The 23994-nt window shown below is 52.6% G+C and overlaps 8 protein-coding genes across 9 annotated transcripts; 5 read left to right on the plus strand and 3 right to left on the minus strand.

The window, feature by feature from the left end:
• Nucleotides 1–829: 829 nt before the first annotated feature.
• AAFC00_005061 (uncharacterized protein) lies at nucleotides 830–1966 on the plus strand (the record flags this gene model as incomplete). Its single annotated transcript, XM_069344793.1, has 1 exon — nucleotides 830–1966. The coding sequence occupies one exon, from the start codon at nucleotides 830–832 to the stop codon at nucleotides 1964–1966; it is 1137 nt and encodes a 378-aa protein (XP_069202619.1).
• A 565-nt stretch (nucleotides 1967–2531) lies between these two features.
• On the plus strand, nucleotides 2532–4318 carry AAFC00_005062 (uncharacterized protein; the record flags this gene model as incomplete). Its single annotated transcript, XM_069344794.1, has 2 exons — nucleotides 2532–2791; nucleotides 2851–4318. The coding sequence occupies 2 exons, from the start codon at nucleotides 2532–2534 to the stop codon at nucleotides 4316–4318; spliced, it is 1728 nt and encodes a 575-aa protein (XP_069202620.1).
• Nucleotides 4319–4752: 434 nt separating this feature from the next.
• AAFC00_005063 (uncharacterized protein) lies at nucleotides 4753–9669 on the minus strand (the record flags this gene model as incomplete). Its single annotated transcript, XM_069344795.1, has 1 exon — nucleotides 4753–9669. One exon carries the CDS (start codon nucleotides 9667–9669, stop codon nucleotides 4753–4755), a length of 4917 nt encoding a protein of 1638 aa, XP_069202621.1.
• A 1253-nt stretch (nucleotides 9670–10922) lies between these two features.
• AAFC00_005064 (uncharacterized protein) lies at nucleotides 10923–11506 on the plus strand (the record flags this gene model as incomplete). The annotated part of the gene is made up of 2 exons (XM_069348598.1): nucleotides 10923–10992; nucleotides 11055–11506. 2 exons carry the CDS (start codon nucleotides 10923–10925, stop codon nucleotides 11504–11506), a joined length of 522 nt encoding a protein of 173 aa, XP_069202622.1.
• A 704-nt stretch (nucleotides 11507–12210) lies between these two features.
• AAFC00_005065 (uncharacterized protein) lies at nucleotides 12211–13161 on the plus strand (the record flags this gene model as incomplete). Its single annotated transcript, XM_069344796.1, has 1 exon — nucleotides 12211–13161. The coding sequence occupies one exon, from the start codon at nucleotides 12211–12213 to the stop codon at nucleotides 13159–13161; it is 951 nt and encodes a 316-aa protein (XP_069202623.1).
• A 109-nt stretch (nucleotides 13162–13270) lies between these two features.
• Nucleotides 13271–14578, minus strand: AAFC00_005066 (uncharacterized protein; the record flags this gene model as incomplete). The annotated part of the gene is made up of 1 exon (XM_069344797.1): nucleotides 13271–14578. The coding sequence occupies one exon, from the start codon at nucleotides 14576–14578 to the stop codon at nucleotides 13271–13273; it is 1308 nt and encodes a 435-aa protein (XP_069202624.1).
• A 928-nt stretch (nucleotides 14579–15506) lies between these two features.
• On the minus strand, nucleotides 15507–19388 carry AAFC00_005067 (uncharacterized protein; the record flags this gene model as incomplete). 2 transcript variants are annotated; one of them, XM_069344799.1, is made up of 1 exon in its annotated part: nucleotides 15507–19388. In XM_069344799.1, one exon carries the CDS (start codon nucleotides 19386–19388, stop codon nucleotides 15507–15509), a length of 3882 nt encoding a protein of 1293 aa, XP_069202626.1. The 2 variants fall into 2 exon arrangements, with proteins under 2 accessions (XP_069202626.1, XP_069202625.1); XM_069344798.1 differs by having other exon boundaries at nucleotides 15507–16361.
• A 2502-nt stretch (nucleotides 19389–21890) lies between these two features.
• On the plus strand, nucleotides 21891–23576 carry AAFC00_005068 (actin; the record flags this gene model as incomplete). Its single annotated transcript, XM_069344800.1, has 6 exons — nucleotides 21891–21897; nucleotides 22035–22065; nucleotides 22236–22291; nucleotides 22379–22409; nucleotides 22521–23292; nucleotides 23346–23576. 6 exons carry the CDS (start codon nucleotides 21891–21893, stop codon nucleotides 23574–23576), a joined length of 1128 nt encoding a protein of 375 aa, XP_069202627.1.
• Between the last annotated feature and the right edge of the window lie 418 nt (nucleotides 23577–23994).

The raw sequence follows: 23994 nt of genomic DNA on the forward strand, positions 1-23994 counted from the left end.
GTGGGAGGGAGGAGACAATCTCAAGACGACAGCGCACACATAACATACGAAAGCAGACAATTGTGCTGCGTCTTTTGTCGCGTGAAGCACAAATGTACAGCCAAAACCAGCTATCAAACGCACGACTGGTACCCCGCTGACCCATGCCAAAAAATGGAAGGTAGATACAAGTACAGTTGGTACTCCGTAGACAGCATCTGCCCCACATGAGAAGAGCCCCGAACGGCGTCAACAAGGCGAAACTACCGAAGGTTCGCAGAGCCGCCAGGTGTATCTACCCTAGATGCCTTAATCGACCCTGATGCCTCGGCAGGCGGCCAAAACTCGACTCCGGCGCTATTCCGCTTCGACCCTGAAAAAACAGCTTGAGACGAAACCGTATACTGATGACGGCATTTACCAAAAACAAATAGATATTGTAGGTGATGCACAGAAATCCAAAACACTTGCCCAGATGAACAGTTGATCGAATCGGTCCTATAAGAGAAGGAAAAAAGGACATAGAGAAAGGCAACGAACAAGCAATAATACCCAAGTCTTTGCAGTCCTCCACATGATACCTCTTGTTCCTCACTCTCGTTGTATCAACAAGACTACTGCCGCTACAGCTAGTCCTATGATCAAGTCGTACCGACTGTTTTCGCCTTCTTCTTTTTCTTCGTCGTTTCCGCCATGGAATTGTAGACGGCTCTCGACTCTGACGGGGAGCAGTAGACTTGAAGGGGTCATCGTCGCTTCCTTCGCTTCTGTAGGAGGAAGGCGAACATTTACTGTTCACCACTCCCTGAGACGACAAGAGCGGACGCTACAAGATGCGAGCCGTGATGCTATGAACGGCGATGGCGTAAAACCTATTTTCGCAAAGCCAGCTGCAGAGCCACCAACGACACAAGCACAATCATCACAATCTCAAAATCAACAACAGCGCAAGGGGTCGAATCTCACGAGGATTGCCTTGCCCATCTTACTCTTGGGTGGCGCTGCGTACGCATACACAGCATACTTCGACTCTACTGGCGCTTCCTCGAGGTCGACCTCACTGAACAATTCGACATTCACGCCATTTCGCCTGGTACAGAAAGAAAAGGTCTCGTCGACATGTTCCACTTTCACTCTGGAGCAGCAGTCGGCGACGACAGATGCCATCAACGACATGTGGAACTCAAGTAAAGTAGGAGTCTGGAGTATCGACATCAAACAACCGCAATTGCAAATTGCCAGGTCTTACACGCCGCTACCGCCTGTCGTTGAGGCTCCGTTGCAAAATAATAAACTACGTCTTCTCGTTCGGAAAGAGCACAAGGGAGAAATGTCCAACTATATCCACAACACGCCTGACCAAGGCACTCTCGAACTGAGAGGTCCCGCTGTCGAGTTTGAGTTGCCGCCAAACGTTGAGCGAGTTGTCTTTCTTGCTGGCGGCACGGGAATCGCTCCTGCCTTGCAGATTGCGCATGCCCTGCAGCACTCTCAGACACCCGCACACGTGACCGTCTTGTGGGCAAATCGGAAGAGAGAGGATTGCACAGGAGGAAAGAGCGACACGAACAACACATCCAGCAATATGTTTACTGCATGGTTTCGGAAAAATGATGATGCTTCTTCTGCAGCCTCATCTAATGCCGTGGTTCGACAACTCGACTCGCTAAAACTTGCAAGTCTCGACAATCTCACAGTACATTATTTCGTTGACGAGGAAGGAACATTTGTCAAACCGAAAGACGTTGCGTCAAAGTTGCAGCTGCAGCGGCAGTCTCGGCAGGAACAGGATCATTCACCCCATCCGTCTACAACTCCTTCGCAAGGTCAGAACATCATATTTGTTTCCGGGCCTGAAGGATTTCTCAACTACTGGGCTGGACCCAAACAGTGGAAGGATGGACGCGAAATCCAGGGTCCCCTCGCTGGTGTCTTGTCACAATTCCCACAAATACGCTCCGACGCTTGGAAAGTCGTCAAGTTATAGATCTAGCAGTACTCACATAAATACCTCTCACTTTGTTATCTATATCTTGATGGAGATCCCGCGAACGCACTCAGCCTCAATGACTCGGTCCTTGTCAATGCATCAGATCCTGTGGGGTCTCATCTGTTTCACTCCACATCTTCTTATCTCCAATTTCATTAATTAAGCGCCCCACTCCAACAAACTTCTCGCTTTACCCTCTGAGGTATGGTTGGTCACGTCCACTAACCAATTTGGTGGCATCTTGTCTGTTTTTCCGCCTATCCAAGCCTCCGACCCCCTTCGTCTTGAATCCTTCCTCTGAATTCCTTCCACAACCAAACACAATCCCCATCGCATCCGGCCGACTCTTTTCCCAATAGCGGGAGAAAAATGGCCTCACCGCAGCCACCCCTGCTGCCAGAGCGGTCGCTTCGATGTTTTATCGTTCGCGCCCCTTCGCGCACAGAAGTCCTTTCTGTTGATCCACGGACGCATCATCATAATCATCAGCATCGGCATTAGGAATCATCGATTTGTTAGACCATCTTCGATCGTCCTGTGGCTTGTACATATATACTTTGCTATGGAGTCGACCACCAACCATCTCAATGAAAAGGGTGTCTCCCTCACTGTCACACAATCCGCGCCCTCACTGCCCGACCCCGAGGCTCGCCCAGCATGTTTCACGTCCACTGTGCAGGAGGCACTTTTTGTGCTGGTTGTGACCATGTCCATAGCCATGGCGTCTTTCCTGGCCGGCACTGTCACTGTGATATCGACCTTTGTAGGCAAGGGACTCGGCATGACCACCGCTGAAATTGTCTGGATGAGTTCGGCCGCGTCGTATGTTTATGTTCTTGCTCCTTCTTTCTCGTAGAGAAACAACCTGATTGGAATTCAAGTCTCGCGGGCGGTGCCTTTCTCCTATTTTTCGGAAAACTCGCCGATGTGTGCGGTCGTAAACTCCTGCTTCTCGTCTCTCTGTTCTGCTTCTCCTCATTCGCACTCGGCTCCGCTGCGACAAAGACTGCCATCACTCTCGATGTGCTCAATGGTTTCATGGGCCTCGCCACAGCTTGCACCGTGCCTGCGGCTTTGGGCACATTAGGCGCTATATACGAGAAGCCCAGCAAGAGAAAGAATTATGCCTTTGCATGCTTGAGTGCTGGAAATCCAATCGGGTTTGTGTTTGGCACCATCTTCAGCGGTGTCGCCGCCAACATCGGTGGTCCTCGAGCCAGTCTGACCGTGCTGTCCATAATCTATTTTGCCGTCACCTTGACCGCATTCTTCATTGTCCCAAATGACTCGGCTGTCAAGCAGAAATTGACCTGGGAAACTCTTAAACAATTCGATCCTGTCGGCGTCCTGCTGACAATATTTGGCATCGGCATGTTCTGCGTCGCTCTGTCGTCTACTGACAATGCTCCTCAGGGATGGAGAACTCCGTATATCCTAGTGTTGCTGATCCTCGGTCTGGTAACCATCATCGCGTTTGTCGTCTGGGAGACATACACCACCTATCCCTTGATCCCCATGTCTATCCTCAGAGACCGAAACCTATCTCTTATCTTGGGAACCATCGTCCTCGGCTCCATGTCCTTTCCGGTCACCACCATCTTCCTAGCTATGTTCTTCCAGTCTGTCTGGGGAATGTCAACGCTCTCGACCGCAGTTCACTTGTTGCCCATGGCGATCACTAGCATCATCGTCAACGGGTTCGCAGCCATGATGCTGCACCGCGTCAGCAACCGCCTTCTAATGATGTGCGGAGTCTGTGCCTACGCCCTGTCCCTCGTGCTCTTCGCCCTGAATCGCCAAACAGACACATACTGGTCCTTCTGCTTCGTCGGGCTCGTCGTCGCCATCATCGGCACAGATCTGCAATTCAACGTCGCGAACATGTACGTCATGTCCTCGATGCCGCGCGCGCAACAGTCTGTCGCTGGGTCGATATTACAGACGGTCGGCAAATTGAGCCAGAGTGTGGGCTACGGCATTGGCACGGCGGTGTTCAACGCCGTGCTCGCGAACCCGTCCCTGGGGTCATATTATGCGAAGGATAAGGTCACTCAGCCGTATGCGGCTGTGTTTTGGTTCGCGGCCGCGTGTGCGGGCGTGTCGCTTGTTTTGGTTTGGTTTTTGACCATTGGCACTCAGGGGAATCATGAGAAGACTGAGGATGAGCATCGTGATGGGGATGTCACGGTGGTTCACGATGTTGACAGCGAGGAGAAGGTGAATGGAATGGGTGAAGAGACATTGACGAAAAAGGGGTTTGAGGTCGATGTGCAAGAGGAGAGCGCGGTGAAGAAAGACGGATCTGAGAAGGGCAAGGTTCAGGACCCGATATGGATCGGAGAGGACTGAACCATCTTCTTATTCTCCTTATTCGGCGTCTTTCCTTCATGGAGCTTGTGCTTTCTCTGCGCCTAATCGCTTTTCGTTTTGGCGCAGATGATACGTTGTGACTCTCAGCATACAACCTTTCTCGTTCGCTCTGCATCTGGAGGACTATACGTTTATTGATGCTTTCAGATAGATATATGCTTACATAGATGATCAAATTGAAGTATTTACATGGCAAGACCGAGTTGAAATCTAGAATTGCCTCGACCAATAATCGCTAATATATACATGAATATGCGCAATATCCTATAGAGGCCGGTCAGAATAAATGAAAAAAGACTCTGGATGTCTTTGTCACGGGTTCGTTATCTTTGGTCTCTTCGTCTTGCGCTCGCCGTTAGATCCGAGAACATCGCCCGAGATTCGTAGATCAGAAGATGATGCAGATGAGACGATCAAGCGTCGTGCCACGCCTTCCTGAAACCCCTCTTGAACTTGGTCCACCCTTTCGCGCCGCCATGCTTCTCCTCCCTTTCCTGACTTTCCTCCTCTTGGACATTATGCTTAGAGACAATGCTCAGAAAGACTTGGTCGAGAGTCGCTTGACTGACGGCGTAGAACTCCATTCCTAGCTTTGTCTTTGCTTGTTCGAGGGATTGGAAGAGAGTGCTGATTGTTGGGTTACTGTTGTTGGTCCTGTTTTGTCTCTTGTCTGTGCTTGCGGTGTCGTTCGTTGGGGTCGGAATAAGTGTCGTTCTCGTCATGGCTTCTTTCTTGGTCATATCCTCGTCTCTTATCGTGTCGTTGTCGTTGAGGGAAGACACCGATCTTATGTCGACGATGCCTGCCTCGTTACTGTTCTTTACACCGGGCCGGCGAGCGTGGTGATGGTTGGGGACGCTGAACCTTACCTGACCATGGAAGGATCGATTTTCGAGCTCCGCTGTAGGAAAAGTGTCTCTGACCCATCCCTTGATAGCGCCAATGTCCTCGTCGCACGTCAGAGGTGCATCCTTGTGGACCAGATGGACATAGTACGCGTCTCCGTGTTTGCTTCTCAGCGAATCTGCGGTTCCCAGGGCAAGCATTCTGCGAGCCATGATGCCCACTCTATCGGCCAAAGCATCAGCTTCTTCCATTGAGTGGGTGGTTAGAACAAGACTACGACCTGCAGATACTGCGTTAAGTGTTCTCCACATGATTCGTTTCGCCGCAGCATCCATACCCGAACTGCCTTCGTCAACAAGTAAGACGGTGGGGTTTCCAATCAGCGCAATACCCAGACTCAGTTTCCGCTTGTTGCCACCAGACAGCTTAGACGCCATGCGACCTCGAAATGGTGTGAGACCAACGGCCTGCATGACGCGCTGTACGTTAAACTTCACGTCGGAAACACCGCGTGCCCGAGCATAAAAGTACAAGTGCTCTTCTGCAGTCATGGAGTCCATGGCATCAAATTGTGGACAGACGCCCTCGTGGACACGAGCTGCGGCACGATGTTTGACAATGGAAACATCCTCAATGAAGATGTCACCCTCTGATCCTGTGGGATGCGTGTCGCCCCTGACGAGACCAATAGTGGTAGATTTGCCTGCACCGTTTGGTCCCAGTAGAGCAAAGATTTGTCCTCGCGGTACTCCAAAGGAGATGTCATCCACGGCCAGGTTTTCTCCATAGACTTTGCTGACATGGGAAACACGTAACTCGTCATTGCACGAGTCGACGCGCACAGCTTCATCATGCACTTCGGAGTCGACCGACTCGCTTTCTTCAGCATCTTTCGTTTTGTTGACTTTTCTATTCAAGAATCCAGGTCTCCAGCCGCTGTCATAAGCCACCAAGAACAAAAGCAGAAGAAGGCTCTGCACGATGAGGTAAAGAATCGGCCCACCATAGACTTTGATATCACCAGGATAGGAGGCGATATGCCGACCTCTGCAGAGAAGCGAGAACTCGTTGAAGGTGAGCAATAGCGAGCGCAATAGATTTCCGGACGGGGTGACGATGGAAACTGTGAAGTGCGCGATTGTAACCCAGGAGTCGATGCTGGCAGTCGGTGCGTATGTGATGATACACATATAAGCCACGAAATATATCAAAAACATCGAGCATTGCATACCGGCTGCGAAAGCGAAGGCTGCAAGCTGACTTGTGACAAACAATGAGATGACATAGCTGCACAGGAGTGCTGCCAGCCCGTAAAGGAAGAAGACGACGAAGAGGTATCCGGGATTGTACAGCGCGCTGGACACCGAAGAAAACATGATGATGGTGACGACACTGACAATCAGGACAAAAACGAAGTCATACACTGTGTATGCAAGCCAGAGAGGAAGAGCTCGAACACCGTTCGACCAATGCAAAGCTCTGATCTTGCCGATGCGCTCGCTTGTGGGATACAAAGCAAAAAAGCCAGGATAGGCACACATGGCCAGGCCAAAGTATAGAATGAACTGAAGAGTGTCACCAGCTCCGGGAGCCCAAGGAACATCAAAGGTTTGGTACGCCGTGACGATGGGCAAATTACCGATGATACTGTTGTCCAGCAGATTTTGTGTAAAGATCGCATAAGTTATGGCATAATTGCCACGCCATGCAAATGTGGAGGTTCCGGCACTATCAACGAAGAATCCTCCTGGAAAGACAGAGCTGTAGTTCGTCCTGACATAAGCCTCAAGTCCAGCTAGAGAATCTACAGGTCGCAATGAATTGGCCAGCATGGGATATAAACGACTAATCAAGTCAACAGGTACTTGAGAACTGGACCCATATGGTATGTTTGCAGGTGTAGTCGTAGTCTCGAATGATTCAATGTCAGAGGTCGAGACTTGAGCATCCGGTGAGCACGACAACGCTCTGAAACCTTGCAGGAAAAGCGTGACGAGTCCACCAGTAATAATGGGTATGAGAACAGCGGCGGCGTATGGCAACCAATTACGACGAAGAATGGTCAACCGTTTGCGGAAGAGAACCCAGGCTTGAGCCAGGGCTGAGAGTCGTTTTCCCTTTGCGAGCTCTATACCCTTCTCGCCGGATTGAACAGAGGCGAAAGATGTCAACGGATCTGAATCGTCTGACAAAGTCTTGTCATCTTGCACCTCCGGTGCCAGCTTGAGGAAGACATCCTCAATAGTAGGGCCGCTCACACGATAATCTTGGGTGCCTAGATCTTCAAGACGTGCAACGAATGCAGCAGCAGCACTAGAATCAGGCAGATTAAAGACAACGTGATCCGAGTGCACACGCTTTGGCATGTCGGCCCATCCTTTTGGTTCCTTGAAGTCGGCTCCAGCTGTGTATATCTTGCATCTATAGCCGCCACCAAGTTCGTGTTTCAAAGCAACAGCGGAACCACCTGCGACCTTGCGACCCTTGCTCAGGATAGTGATGTGGTCAGACAAGAGGTCGGCCTCGTCGAGGAAGTGAGTTGTGAATAGCATGGACCTTCTGCCACGCTCAGCAAGAAGGATGTCCCAGATCTTTCTCCGAGACAGGGGGTCGAGGCCGGAACTGACTTCGTCAAGTAGACACACGCCAGAGTCACCGGTGAGCATCATGGCGAGTTGAAGCTTTCTCTTTTGTCCTCCCGATAGCGTCTCAGAGCGAGCATTGATCTTGTGCGGCAGATCGCAAGACATCAGTAAAGTCTTGTGCTTCTCTGGCGTATCCCTTTCCTTGTGGTCCAGAGTCTTTAATTGGTTGAATATTTGCACATGCTCTTCACACGTAAGAACGTCCCAGAGCACGTTCTTCTGAGGACAGAGACCAACACCTTTGGCGTTGATGTCGATGGACCCTGTTGTTGGAGTCTGAAGACCAGCAAGCATATCCATTGTAGTCGACTTTCCGGAACCATTGGCACCCAAGAGGACATGTATCTCGCCATGTCTGATGTCGAGGTCAAGGTCATCAACAGCCACGACTGTTTCCTTGTTGGACTTCCGAAGCCGAGACCAGACTTTGCGATGCCACCATCCTGGAGGATACTGTTTGCCCAAAGACCTTATGGTGACAGTGGTGTCGGTATCAGCAGCTGAGTATGACATGTTTCTCGCCTTTGAGGCGGTTCCATATAATGCGCGCTCGATGAAGGCTCCTATTAATGGATAGGCGAATATCTGTATGATGCAAAAGATGAAGAATACGTATCCGGGTAAGCTCCAGGGTGCTCCAGGTGGGCCTTGGCTTAGCTTAGCTGGCAGACTGCGTTTCTGCCAGTAGGCCATGTATATGATGAAAAGCACGAAATTCATCGGAGGGAAGATCAAGCTTAGAATTGCTATTCCACCTGTGCCTTCGGGAGTCTGTACTTGTACGATGATGGCCAACACTATGGATACAATCGTGACAGTAATTCCAGAGAGTTGGGCCTTCCTGAAAAGACTCGCAAATGCGATTGACCAGCTGGACAATGCCAATCCAGAGACGATGAAGTAGCCAACCATGATTCCCGTATTTGAGAAGGTGTAGTTGAGCTTTGCGTCAATTACAGCCATTAAGACCCAACTTGGTGCGTACAGTATGTCGAAAGCAAGATGCATCGATAGGATACGCGCTGCTTGCGGTTGCCACCTTGCTGGATTCGGCATCATAGACTCAATCAGAGACGACATGCCTATCTCTCTCTCGATGGCCATCTGACCGGTCAATTGGTAACAAATACCGACGATTCCGATAAAGTAGGCAACACCAAGGATCGAGATGAGCGTTCCCATGTATAGTCTTGTCACTTGTCGATCGCGTTCTGCGGCTGTTTGACTGGTGAAAGGGTATTGGTTGGGTAGTGGCAGAGTAGCGCCATTGGTCGATGCGATTGCTGCGTCCACGGCATGCTGCAGCGGGAGAGCATATATCTCAGCATCATTGGTCCCACTGTTGACATAGATCTTCGAACCAAGAGATCCATCCGCCCTGAGCGTGTAATTCCAAACATTGCCTCCTTGGGTAGGGGAAGAGTGGAAGTTGACTGCCGCGAAGCACGGGGAGACACCTCGTACAGAACTCTCGCAGATGTCAAGTAAGGCGACATCATCACTGACAGTCACTGGAGTTTTACCTCGAGCCTGGACAGTGGACGACAAAGTGGCAATAACATCCCCAATGTCACCTGAAGAAAAGCCATTGTTGATAAACACTACTGTATCCCGTCCACCAGTCGAGGCCGCCAGTGCATCTGCGAAAGTTCTGAGTAGAGCAGGCGATCCTACACCGAAATCCGATGGGGGCACGAAGAAGTTCTTAGCATAAGAGATGAAGAACATGAAGATGATCGGTGCAAGAAATGCTCGGACCGTCGTTGAGAACCAGTGACGGCCCAGAACTATGAGGAGGTTCTTCTTCGTAAGAGTCCATGTTTGCTGTAGGAGAGCCATGTGGACAGGGGCGAAGACAGAAATTATTGAGGTAACGATATCAAAAGTGCCACATTTGCGTGGATGCGGTGCAAGATCTAGTTGTATGGAACAATCATATTCCGACACTCATACATGAAACATTGATAAAGACAGTATAAACAAAGTGTGGTATCCAGAAGAAGGCAGTGAGATTCTTGATTTCAAGACGGAGGTCGTACATACCAGGATACAGGATGTGAAGCTACCAAGGGAGACATAACGTACACTTTGTCTTGGACAAGAGACCAAGCCTCTTGAGGAGGCGAAAGTAAAGGTGTTGACGACACCTGCCGAAAGTGGCGTAGTTTGAACACGGTTTAGCCTTTCTTCGCCATATTACAGCCAATCAAAGACGATGTTGAACGATTTACCTAATGTCAAAGCAGACCTCCGTCCACCAATTTCTTTTCGCTGTTAAAACAAACGCTTACGTGAACAACATGTTGGCGGAAAGTGAATTTTGATTCGTGTCCTCGCCTGTTCGAGAACATCTGTTTCATAACACATACAGTACTTGGACGGTCGGTGATGTCGTAGGATGCAATATTGCCAAGGCGACAAGCGGGTTAGGAGGACTTGGAGACTGCTTGGCCCGGCTCGGGTACAGAGGCATGCATTGTGGTTTACACTCCGAGTGCATCGAGGAATCCAAATCAAAATGTGTTTTATGAGCCTGACTATAAACATTGTTTCGTGTCGCCACGAGTCTTCGAGAATTATTCGCCACAGACAAAATGATGTACCATCACAAGTATGGCTGTGCTCGAGTAATGGTATACAAGTAATGGTATATATGTGGCGATGAAGACTCGGTCGTGACTTGACCCGGGTTATATAACCGGTTCGCGACGGTATTCTTGCGGTCTATACGACGATTTGACTTGTGGGCTCTTACGTTGGCATGTTCAGTCATTGGCAGGAAGGGTTTATAGCAAAGTATTTTATCTAGCAGGACCACCAACTACTCTCACCCAGTGCACCTGCCTTTCCCGCTGGCATCAACAATGTAGGTCATCCTCATGCGGCGGGGGCCTTGTCAACCTGTGACTCCGGTATAATAAATGATAGTCCTGGTTTGGAACAACCCGAGATCTTGTTTGAGACTACCTTGTCACTATCCTACTCCCGACCATTCACCCAGATCCTATTTCACGTGTGAGACGGACATTGCAGTTTCCATACAGCCTATTCTATTCCAAGATATCCACGAGCAGCTGTTCGCAGAGTATACTATGACCCACTCCACCCATGCATCTCATCACGCCCCACTCGGCATAGAAGAGCTCTGGAACCTCACAGCCGGTGAGAGCTCTCTGACGATACTAGCAAAGAACAAGCACTCTGACCGAGTGTTTCTCGCCCAGCGAACCTGTTAGTTCTCCACGACCACTCGTCCCTCTTCACCAGCACGGACGATCCCGCGAGTTCACCACCTCAACAACCGTGGATGCGCATGGCCATGATCAAAAACCCCTCAGCAGCAAATGGCTACCAAGCAATCCTGGTCGAACGCGGCCGCCTCGTCTGCGAAACAGGGATATGCAGCACGCCCTACGAGGCAGCGATAGCCATGCTCGATCACACGTCTGTCGAAGTCGGGCAGGCGTTGATGCACTCGCGCGCGGGACTGAGGGAGGGCAGACCGCAGCATGAGACTGTGCTGAGGCTTCGGCGGGAGCCGAGTCGTGATGGTGCTATGACTGTTGATTCGGTCTGCACTGCATCGACCGTTGAGGTCAGACATAAGCCTTTTGGTCAGTCAAGGGGTTGTTTCTTGGTCGGGGAAGAGAGTGATGGTTATTCTATCAGAGGTTGACTGCGATGTTCGCCGAGCAGGGAAAGCAGATGTTAAGATGCAACGATTAGTGAATCAAGCAACCATTGGTTTCATTCAAGCATTACGAGGGACATGCTCCGCATCAGAGACATGTTCTACTGATCAGCACTGTTTTATATTCATGTTCCAAGTATGCGAGAAGAGCACTACCCCAGAAGTGGGGATACTCGTTGGACTCGAACTCGGAGATAACGGACATGCCTAAGACCTTCGGCTTCGGGCTTGTCGGAGGAAAAGCGACAGTAGAACAAAGTACGTGATTTGATCCGCATGACGTCGGATGCCGGATATACTGGACTGAACAAGAACAAATGAGTGGTTTCGCGATTAATGATTTATCATAGAAGTATACAAACGCCGGTTCAGTTTCCTTTTTTGCCCTTTGAGAAAGAACTACATAGACGTTTTTGTGTGTATAGAGCAGAATAAGAATGTCGGCGCTCAGGATAGCGAGTAGACGCGCAGCAGTGACGACGACGACGACGATAAGGCAACGGCAACCCTTTGGATCAACAGCATCACAAGGAGCAGCAGCAGCAGCGACAGGACTACTACCAGCACAACAAAGGCACTCCTCATCGACGCGAACAGCCCTCAAAATCCCCTCTCAAGCAGCCCCAAAACCTCGACCCCCATTCGAGATAACCCCCCACTGCCCCTCCCCAACATGCTCCTGCACATCCATGCCACCCGATCTAGAAATCGACCACAAAACGCCCCTGAACGGATCCATGGCGCCCTACACAGAGCAAGTCCTGATCAGCACTGGCAAGCCGGACTGGAAATCACGGATAGAAGACGAAGACGACGCGCATCTGTTGCAAGGCCTCAAGAAGTTGTTGGGCAGGGGTGGCAGATTCGCGGATCCGTTCAGTAATGTGCTGTTGACGAATTCGTCGTTTGAAGCGACGCCTTCATCGGCTTCTTCTGTAGTGGGGCAGAGCGGTGATAGTGATGCAGCGCAGACAGGCAGCGCATACGTCCTGCCCTCATTCACGTACATCCCATCCATCAGCACCACAGACGCGAGTCTCGAAACCCTGATAAAAGGCTTCGTGCTCCCCTCTTCTCTGCCCTCGCACCACCCCCTGCTCAACACCGCCTCTCCGACAAAACCCGAGGACCTCCCGGTCCGCCAGCCAGCGCTGCAATCTGCGTTCCCGTCCGCGCGCCCAGTGTCGGAGCTGCTAGTGCTCATCTGCGGACACGGAGGGCGAGACTCGCGATGTGGGATCCTGGGTCCGTTGCTAGTGCGTGAATTCGAGCAGAAATTGTCCGAGGCGGGGGTCTCGGTGTTGAAATCTGCGCCGTCTCTTTCTGCCTCTCCACATCCACCAGCAGCTGCTGCAGCTGCGGGAAAGACAGGGGATAGGAAACTAGAGGCGCGAGTCGGCACGATCAGCCATATCGGTGGACATAAATTCGCGGGAAACATCATCGTTTACATCCCGCCTTCGTTTTCGCAGTCGGGGTCGGCATCAAACCATGCACTAGCAGGTAAAGGCATCTGGTACGGACGAGTGGAACCGCGGCACGTAGAGGGCATCGTCAAGGAGACCATTCTGGGCGGGAAAGTGGTGGGGGATTTGTTCAGAGGTGGGGTTGGCAGAGGAGGAGAGGTTTTGAGGATTTGAAGAGGTCATGTCATGTCATATCTTAGTCTGGCATACCAAGTCTCGCTTGTGCATAAAACGTAACGAAAAAGAGAGCGTAGTGTAGAAGAGAAAGAAGAGGGCGCAACATCTACAAGACCAATCTGGGATCCAGCCCCTGAATCTTCGCACTCGTAGCCCTGCCGTCAAACACAAACTCGCTGATCAACTTGCCTGTGCCGGGTCCGTTCTGGATACCCCAGCAAGTGTGACCGGCAGCCATCAACAGGCCCTTGACGCCAGTCTCGCCGATCAGAGGCCCACCGCTTCCGGAAGCGCTGACGTTGGGCAAGTAACAAGCCTGGCGGGCGGTGACCTCTCCGTCTCGTAGTTCGTCCGAGATGCTGCCTACTTGGTCGACAATCTCCTGACAGCGCACCTCGTCCACTTCGACCAGGTCCGAGTATTGCGGCAGGGGGACTTCTCGGTCGCCTTCACCGCAGGCGTAGACTTCATTCTTAGGCCGCGCGTAGATCTCGGGAGAGACTATTGAGCCTGTCGAGGAGCGGCCCTTCTTAGCTGCCTGTGGCGGCTCGAGACCGAAGCCTGCTGGAAGCTTGATCTGAGTGAACAGAGCGTAGGCGCTGACTTCTCGCGAAGGACGGATGGTCACACTGTGGGCTCGCAGAGCGCTGATTGGTGCATCGGGATACACGGAGCGAGTCCACGGTCCCGCACTGATGATGATGTCTGTGGCCGGCAGCTGGACTTTCTCTCCGCTGTTCCTGTCGTGATAGGTGATGCCTGTGACGGACTTGCCATCGTCGGAATACTGAATGTCCTTGACGGCTGCTCCGACGCGCATGTCAGCTCCCTTGGCCGCTGCCAGCTCTGCCATGGCTGTAGTGAAGTGATAAGGATGAACTTGGGCAGTCGTGCTCGGATCGCCCATCTCGTCGTACACGCGCAGGCAATCCGCATCCACCCAGTCGAGATCCGAGGGCACTCCAGCCGCGCGCAGCTCGCCCAGCGCCCTTGCGTCTCGCTTCTCCAGACTCACGCGGCGCTTCTTTGCCGTCTCGTTGTCTCCGTCCATCTCTCCAGTCTTGTTCGCCACCGTGTCTGTGTCCTTTTCTGACTGCAGGTGTCGGCCCTTGCAGTCGACCTGTCCGCAATGGACTGCGCGGTATCCCCATCTCTCGACGCCGTCGTGCTCGTCGGCGAGTTGCTTGTGCAGCCGGTAGCTCAGAGGCACGATGCTCGACGGGTATGCCCAGAGAGCCAGCAGACCTCCAGCTTTGCCACTGGCGCCACCGGCGATCTTGGTGGCTTCGAGCAGGGTGATGCGGTGCTTGGAGGCGTCGTAGGACGGGTGGTGCGTGAGGAAGTAGGCGCTCGTGCAGCCGACGATGCCGCCGCCGATGATGATAATGTCTTTCTTTTCGTCCGAGGGAGCCATCGTGACTGCGGTCCACGACTTCAAGCAACGGGTGTGATGAGAGGAAAAGGAAGGGAGATTGGAGTGGCGGAGCCAGCGGCCAGGAGGAGGAGGAGGAGGAGGAGGAGGAGGAGGAGGAGGAGGTGGTGGAAATTGACGAATTAGGGAAGCCACGATGACTTATTCTTTATGCACGAGACTCACACGACCAACACTTCGACTTACAGCAAGAAGACCTTGTCTTTCTACTTAGTAATACCCACAATACAATCCACTTGTTTTTCTTTTCTTCGCGTTCACGTTGAGTCCCATCCTTGAGTTTCGCCTCCGTCTGCTGATATCTTCTCGCACAGTGACGTCACAGCACATGACACTGCATCCCCCTCGGGAAACACTTGCGCCGAGTCATACAACATAAGGTACCTCACCTTGCCTTCACGTGCTTCAATATAATAAACCCTCCGTCCTATGAGCAGTAAACAATCCTGCGCCTCGTCCCACCCCTTACGCAGCAGCCGAGTGGGCACACCTCACTCTGGCTACCTACACTACCCTGCGCCCAGCCTTCCCTTCGTTGCAAAGATGCCATTACAGTGAAACACCCTGCCTCGGCAACCGTACCTTACTATACTCATCAATCACTGTTCGCGTAGGACTATCTGCTGGCCATACACTTATGACTTGAATGTCAATTGATGGAGAGCCGCAGGTAGTTATGGTACAGTGTGACACTCGATAAGCCTATTTCAGCCGATGGAGTCGGAGGGACCAAGGGAAGGCTCCACGCAGTGGCGCCGTCCGCGTAGGACAATCTACCGTCGACTGGGGTCGAGTATAGACTCACAGAAGGGGGCGGAAAGCTCCACGCAGTGGCGCCGTCCGCGCAGGACTGTTTACTGCTGATGGGATCAAGTGCTCGTATATATCTTTACATATGTACACGTGGATATCACGCAGCGACAATGCTCTCGTTCTCCCACACGCCGCCTACTCTCTTCTGGATGACTTTGCGTGCGCCCACGGGCCACGGCGACATGCCCTCTCCGCCCTTCAGCGATAATCCCACCCAGCACTGTCTCCTCTCTCTGCCGTCGGGACCTCGCGGCATGGTCTCGATCTTGCCGATGGGTTTGCCGACTTCGAGCAGCGGCGTGCCGTCGGCGAGGTTGGCGAGTTGCTTGGCCGTGGCGTTTGTTAGGGGGTGCATTCTCGTGCGCGGCTGCTTGGAGCCCTCGATTGTCGAGGGTGTGGAGCGCGAGAGGTGCGAGTAGATGATGTAGTCTGGCAGCTCCTTGACGGAGAGATGGGCGAGGACGGATGACGGATGCACGTAGACTAGCTTTTGCAGTTCGCGGTCTTCGGGTGTTAGGTTTCTGTTGCTGAACTCGACTTCGTGGGATGCGAAAAGAGTCCGGTAGGCGACTTCGATGGCGCGGCGTGGCTTGCGGCCGTAGACGTTGGCGTCGTCCTTGAGCAGGTCCGAGCGGATGGCGACTTGGTCTATGAAGCCGGCGGCGACGAGCTGTTTGAGGATGCTGCGCTGCTTCTCGTCTGGCGGGGAGAGCTTGGCCAAAGCCGCATCGTTTGCCGTTCGCGACTGAGATCGCACGATGGCTGCGAGCTGCACGCGTAGCTGCGCGGCTTCCTTCATCGCTTTCTCGCGCACAAAGTAGTCTTGGCAGAACTGTGCGGGAGACTTGGACATGGAGTAGACGGCAATGGTGGTGAGCAGCTTCATCGCATCCGACTTGTCGTCCCAGCGAGAAAGCACGGCTTGTGCCTTTCCGTAGGCTTTGCGCTTCATCTCTGCTGCAGACGCCGCCAGATTGTCTGCCTCTGTCCTGATGGGTCTTTCGACGTCGCTGTCAGAATCTTCGTCGGATGAGTCGGCCTTGTTGGCGTCGGTGTTGTACTGGTTCTGTGGGATGAAAAGCTCGGGAACAGCGAGTGCGGCCACAAGGGCGGTAGCGTGAGCAGCGAGGTTGTACCGCTGACCGAGCAGAAGCATACGCGCGAAACGAGGACTGAGAGGATAAGCAGCAAGCTCTTTGCCTGCATCTGTGATCTTGCCTCTCGAGTCGATGGCTCCCATATAAGTCAGAAGCTTCTCGGCCTTTGCGAGCGCTTGTCGATCAGGTGGGGTGGGGAAAGGGAAGTTGACCACGGTCTGGATGTCCATGTTCTTCAGTGACAATACAACACCTTCTATAGGAGAGCGCAGGATCTCCGGTATGGCGTACTCTTCAAAGTCACGTTCGTAGACAGCCGAAGAGTAGAGTCTGTAGCAGTGACCGGGTCCTGTACGACCGGCACGTCCGGATCTCTGCGAAGCACTTGCTTTGCTGATCCAGCCAACCTCGAAGGTCTGCACGCCTGTCGAAGCCTCGTATTTTTTCTCTTTTGATCTACCGCAATCAAAGACGTAGCGAACACCAGGGATGGTCAAGGATGTTTCCGCCACGTTGGTTGCTAGCACAATCAGACGAGAGCCTTCAGGAGGCTCCTCGAACACGCGTAGCTGCTCCTTGGTCGGCAATTGGGAATATAGAGGAAGAACGTGCACTTTAAGAGAAGTGGCGGATTCTTCGCCCTCAATGTCGAATTCGTCCTCGTCTTCATCGTCGTCCAGACCTGTGATTTCATCGTCGGAGCCATCGTCGTCGAGACCGCTGGCGGGTAGCGAAGGGTTTGAGGCGTCCATGTCCTCGACCTCGAGTGGTACATCTTGCGCCGAGACACGCATACCCGGTGGCTTGGTCTGGGTACCAGTATCAGAAGGGAAAGCATTCCGCAGCCGCTTGGCCAGAGCGACGATCTCGTTTTGGCCAGTGAGGAAAATGAGCATCCCACCGGACGGCAGCTTCTTGTGACCTCTGGAGACCTTGTTGAACATTTCGTCCAGGTAATCGCGGTTCGTGCGTCGTGAAAAGTGGACAGTGACAGGGAATTGTCGACCTTCGGCCTTGACAATCGGAGGCGGTCCCTGCCTGAAGAGTCTCTCGTTCTTGGTAAAGTCCTCGATGCGCAAAGTGGCACTCATGATGACGAGCTTGAGCGGGTAGTATCTGTCGGGATCCTCTCGGGCCATCTGGGCTCTGAGATGGACAATACGACTCATCATACCAATAAGAATGTCGGTGTTGACGGATCGCTCGTGCGCCTCGTCAATGACAATGGCGGAGTAGCGAGACAAGATGAAGTCGTTGGCAATCTCACGCAGCAGGATACCGTCAGTCATGAACTTGATGGCGGTGTTCTTGGAGACGGAGGTGTCGAAGCGGATCTGGTAACCGACTCTGTTCTTCATGTCACAGAGTTCGGTGGCGACTCGCTCGGCGACACTCACTGCGGCGACTCTTCGTGGTTGCGTGACACCAATCATGCCTCTCGTCCTATCGGCTTTGCTTGCGTCCTGGGCAGTGGTCGGCGTGCCGATGCTGCTTCCGTAGCCGCTCTCGAACATCATCTGAGGGACTTGGGTCGTTTTACCGGAACCAGTGGCACCCCAGACAACGATGACGTTGTTGTGGTGAATGGCCTCGATGATCTTCTGTTCTTCTTGCACCACAGGCAGGTTCAGACGGGCTTTCTGGATCTCGGGGGTTCGGGGCACGACGACGCTGACGGCTGGACGATTGTCGTGTGTAGAGGCAGTGGTCGGCACAGTCAGCTCAGGAGGGAGATTCTCCGGAGACGGCGCCCGAGGCACAAAGTTGGTGGGTTTCTGAGGATGAGCGAGGTGAGAATCGATTGCATTCGAGGGGACGAAGCCGACGGCTTGGTTGCGCTGCTGCGTCGCCCACGCCTTGAAAGCGCTGGAACGGGGCTTCGATACAGGCGAATCGCCATCAGACTCGGATGACTCTGACTCGAAATCTGAATCTTCGCTGTCTTCGTCGTTGGAGTATTGCTCGACGTCTGTGTCTTGGTCGTCGTCGGCCTTTTGCTCGTAGTAGATTTCATCGTCGAAGTTGTCGTTTTCGCTGTCGTCCTCGTCGCCGTTCTCGTCGTCGTGGTGTATCCTGTCATCGTCGTCGTCGTCGTCGTCGTCATCGTTGTCTCCCTCTTCATCGTCATCATCCTCGTTGGAGGTGAAGCCTTCCCATTCCGGCTCTTGTATCACCGCTTTCTTTGCCGTCTTTCTTCTCTTTCGCTTCTGGATGATTGGCTTCCCCGACTCGTCAACGTCGAGGGGACGCTTGAGGCCGCTGCCGAAGAGACCCCCGCTGTTGCCGAAGAGTCCGCCTGAGCCAGCCGCTGTAGCTGAAGTTGAGGCAGGTGCAGGACACGTCTGTACCTGCATCTCCCCATCATCGCTGTTGTCATCGTCGTCGTCGCCGTCGTCGGCTTCTTCTTCCATCAACTGCTGCAGCTCCTCCTCTCTCGGCGTCGGTCTCTGTTCGAAAAGCACAGCGTCATTGGCCTCGACATTGATTCCTGCCTCTTTTTCTCTCAGTGCCCTCTCGAGCCTCTCCCTCGCACTCTCTCCACCTCTGCCCAGCTTCTTCGAACTGGCGAACAGCGAAGTGTCGACCTTGTGGGCGGCGAGCTTCTTGATCAACTCGAGGTTCTCTTCCTTTTTCAATTTGTTGTCGATGTACTTGTCCAGTCTCTTTCTCTTCTTGGACGATATCGTGGGCTGGGCCTGCTGAGCGCGCAACTCATCGCGGAGTCTGCTCCTCTTCTCTTCTCTGGCGCTCTGGGTCTGCGGCAGGATCTCGACCTCGTTGGCCTCTGGCGGTGCTTCTGTCATCTGAGCATGTTTGTTCTTCGCAGCGGCTTCGCGCGCCTTGACTTTGTGTTTGCGCTGCCGCGGCACGAATTTGGGCATTTTGTGGATGTAGATGGATGAAGGGATGAACAAGAGAAAAAGAAGATTTGTTCTACAAGTTTTGTCTCTCCTTCCTCTTCTGTTCCCCTGCTTTGCCGTGCCTTCCTCACGCTTACGCCAGACATTTTTTGGGAAAGAAAGAACCATCGGACCCTGCGGCGAATCTCCCGCCGCTAGGCGCTTGTGAAACGCGGGGTCTAGCGTGAATCTATCCTTCCTCTCCTTCGTCCTACTCCTCTCCTATCGCTGTGCTGTAGACCTGGCAGCAAATGAGAAACCATGTCGAGTCGCGTGATATCCTCATCAAATGTCCCGAAATGTACGCTCGCGCGCACGCTGTGATCAAAAGTCCTAGCTGATACACGTGTTCACCGTTGAATGACTTCTGCAGTCAGTAGGAACAGTGTCCAAGAGGGACGGGCACTGAGACCATACATGTTCTCTGTTCTCTGTTCTGTTTGTTCACAATTCTGCTCGAAAGCCCCCTACAGCAAGGAGAAGAAGCACAGGAAGTAAGTAAGGTAGGTATCAAGAACAAATTTGGGTCGAGTCATGCGCACGACTGCTAAGTCGCCGCTGCGTCGCGGCTCACATCCGAGCTCTCCGGAGAGTGCTCAAAGTACTCCCTGAGGTCTGAGGAGTCACGTTAGGCATCCATATAAATTCACGTCAGATTCTCTTCTTCTTTTCTCTTCTTCTCCCCATATCTTCTGCATGTTGGTAAGGAACGTAGCTGCATCCTGAGGACTGCATCGCTTGTGGTCGAAAGATATACGACCCATCATGATGGCGGTCCTTCCTCGTCAACCCTTCTTGGTATGCCTGAGGCAACAAACACAAGCCCCAGCAATCTCGCTCTAGCTACCTAGTACAATACCTTGCCCTTGTCCTTCGAGATGGCGGGGTTTCCTTCGCGAAGTTTCGTCTTCGTCTAGACGTTCAACCTGCTCCATCCACTTGGCCCCAGGGGCGACTTATTGGTGCTGCATACAGTAGCTGCATCTCCGTACACTCTACTGCAGAAATGCACCAGACAGGTAAATGTGGTTCATCCACCGTGCAATAGTAGTCCAATCAAAAGTCAGGCTTACTCCTGAATTAAAAATAACATCACACCTGCTGCGCATGCTTCCATGTGCAATTTACCCCACGCTTCTGTGCTTCTACGCACTCAACGACCCCTCCAAGAGGTCAAAGCACGTGATGTGACTCGAGCACGAAGTAGCTCTACCGCAAAGTGAGTCGTTCAGGAAAGACAATGTAATTAAGCAGATGCCTCGACTGTTCATTTACGAATATGTCATAGCAGTACAAAGATCCAGTGTTGAGCCCCCGACTCAACCATCACGGTTCACGTCTGCCCACGTCCAGGACGTTTTGCACAGTTGCGTGTTTTGGAGCAATGACGACAGTGTGGTTGGCGTGACTTGAACCTTGGGACTCAGGTTGGCTCAGGTCCTCATCACACAAGCACAGGGACGGTGTAAACGCGCTACAGCAAGTACAGCATGATGATGGAACTCTACAGCATCTGGCCTCACCCATCTTACACGATCGTGATCCTCATCTCGTTGGAAATGATCTTGTTCCAAGTGAGACCTTGGTTTTAGACGTAGGATTCTAGCCGGACACGCCGCTTACATGGCGGCGAGATGGGGCAGAAACAAAGTCTGGCAAACAAGCGACCACTCGACCCCTCTTCTTCGCTCTCTTCTCCCTAAGGCATTTACAAGAGATTGAACCATGTCTGGTCTGGTCGCGTTGTTGCGCCACCGAGCGGCTTGCCAATGTGGTCTTGGCGTCGTGTCTGTGGCCACCCCATCATTAGGTTATCACGCTCGTTTATATAGAGGATTCGAGAGAGGACATGGGAATGCCGCGCGTTCGGTGGTGCGCGAGCACTGCAAGGCTACAGTATTCCTCGATGGAAGTACGGTATATATAGATGCATACGTGATATGATACGGGAAGAAAATGTTCATGTTGTTCAAAGACCACAACTGCAATATTACATGACTTCGGAAAAAGCAAATCAAGTCTTGCTGTGGAAAGTACTGTACAATAGCGGTGCAAGCGGCTCGGGCCAACAGGATACAGCATCGATCAATCCCATCAATCAAAACAAGAAGCACAGAGGACGCAACATCGCTGCCACTGTCATCCATCAGGTCGTGTCGTCAATCGGTCGGTCGCGTTGATTGCAGTACAACTGGGGGCTGGGTGGCCGTTTCCTAAACAAGTCTAGTGAGTTTGTCGTTGGTCGGCTCTTTCCCTTTGGTGAGGTGGGCTGTGCGTCGCCTTCCCTCTCAATCCCTCACCGCACGACGACAGCTGTTCCTCCTTCCTGTTCCTGTTCCTCGTTCTTGACCTCTTCCCATCGACAACTCCACCTCGACATCTCCATTTGCCTTGCAGCTCTAATTCCTTGCTGCTTCCATTAGACCTCGTCTTCTTCTTCACATTTTAATTTCACGAATCTAACGCATCACAACTCCAGTCACAATGGAAGGTTAGTCTCCCAAACACAACGACGCCGCCGCCCCCGCCCGCTTCGAGGAAACACGTCTCGATTTCGAGCATCGGAGCCTCCATCGCCACCCAAAATTGCACCCGAGGAATTTGCTGACTTTTGTCGCGTGTCTACAGAGGAAGTCGCAGCTCTCGTTATTGACAATGGGTAAGAAAACGGCCGTCTCCGCTCGTCCCGGAGAGGTGTAGAAGGGGGAGGGGTGTCGTGCCGCGGAGCTTGAATTGGGCCGCCACCCACCACCCAGCAAAGCTACAACTCGCCGGACGAAGCGCCAAACAAGCAGCAAAGAGCTCCAGACTGACATGATATCTCTGTAGTTCGGGTATGTGCAAGGCCGGTTTCGCCGGTGACGATGCGCCCCGAGCTGTTTTCCGTAAGTCAACAACACCCCTCACTTCGAGCTCGTCCTATGACGACGATATTCGAAAAATATCAAGTGGATTTTGCTGATGCATCGCAGCTTCTATTGTCGGTCGTCCTCGCCATCATGGGTACGCCTTTCTCTCTTCTTTTCTCCTTTTCTCCTTTCTCCTCCTGTAGCTCTCAGAGTGGCGCAGTGAGGCTTCACCATCCAACTTTTACTCACAATGCTTTTCCTGCAGTATCATGATCGGTATGGGCCAGAAGGATTCATATGTCGGTGATGAGGCACAGTCCAAGCGTGGTATCCTCACTCTCAGATACCCCATCGAGCACGGTGTTGTCACCAACTGGGACGACATGGAGAAGATTTGGCACCACACCTTCTACAACGAGCTCCGTGTTGCACCCGAGGAGCACCCCGTCCTCCTGACTGAGGCTCCCATCAACCCCAAGTCCAACCGTGAGAAGATGACCCAGATTGTCTTCGAGACCTTCAACGCACCTGCATTCTACGTCTCCATCCAGGCCGTTCTTTCTCTCTACGCCTCCGGTCGTACCACCGGTATCGTGCTCGACTCCGGTGACGGTGTCACTCACGTCGTCCCCATCTACGAGGGTTTCGCCCTCCCCCACGCCATCTCGCGTGTTGATATGGCTGGTCGTGACTTGACCGACTACCTGATGAAGATCCTCGCCGAGCGTGGTTACACCTTCTCCACCACCGCCGAGCGCGAAATCGTCCGTGACATTAAGGAGAAGCTCTGCTACGTCGCTCTCGACTTTGAGCAAGAGATCCAGACCGCCAGCCAGAGCTCTTCCCTCGAGAAGTCCTACGAGCTTCCCGACGGTCAGGTCATCACCATTGGCAACGAGCGTTTCCGTGCCCCCGAGGCTCTCTTCCAGCCTTCCGTGCTCGGTCTCGAGTCTGGCGGTATCCACGTCACTACCTTCAACTCCATTATGAAGTGCGATGTCGACGTCAGAAAGGATCTGTACGGCAACATTGTCATGGTATGTGTTTTTTCTTTCTTTCTTATACTACCGAAGACTGACAGTCAAACTAGTCTGGTGGTACCACCATGTACCCTGGCATCTCCGACCGTATGCAAAAGGAGATCACCGCTCTTGCTCCTTCCTCCATGAAGGTCAAGATCATCGCTCCCCCCGAGCGCAAGTACTCGGTCTGGATCGGTGGTTCCATTCTCGCATCCCTCTCCACCTTCCAGCAAATGTGGATCTCAAAGCAAGAGTACGACGAGAGCGGTCCTTCCATCGTTCACCGCAAGTGCTTCTAAGCGTAGTCGTCGCTTTCTTCGACTTGTTGGGCACATTTGTGCCGTTGTGTGTTTAAAGCGTTGGAGCAAAGACAACCGCTGGCTCCGGCGTGAGCAAAGGGCGGGGAAAAGGGAAAGTGCAAGTGGCAACAACAGCAACAGCAACAGGCAAAGCAAAGGTATTGGGCACAGAGACGATGCCGATGGTCATTTTGTGTCGTCGGAATTGGGGACAGGCTGGGGGGCATTTCCGAACAAAAAATGCGAAACAAATTGTAGTCTAGAAATATCTTGTTTATGCCCTTTGTCCTTTTCCCTCTTGTTTTTCCTATGCTGATGCCTATGGTTTACTTGTCTTTTGTGAGACAATCTGACTGTTGCTGCTTTTGCGCTTTTTTCCTCTTCTTTCTTTACCGCGTTCAGATCTCTATAACCCTTT

The sequence above is a fragment of the Neodothiora populina genome (assembly GCF_041146345.1).
Source record: "Neodothiora populina strain CPC 39397 chromosome Unknown canker_contig_5, whole genome shotgun sequence".
NCBI classification, from domain to species: domain Eukaryota; kingdom Fungi; phylum Ascomycota; class Dothideomycetes; order Dothideales; family Dothioraceae; genus Neodothiora; species Neodothiora populina.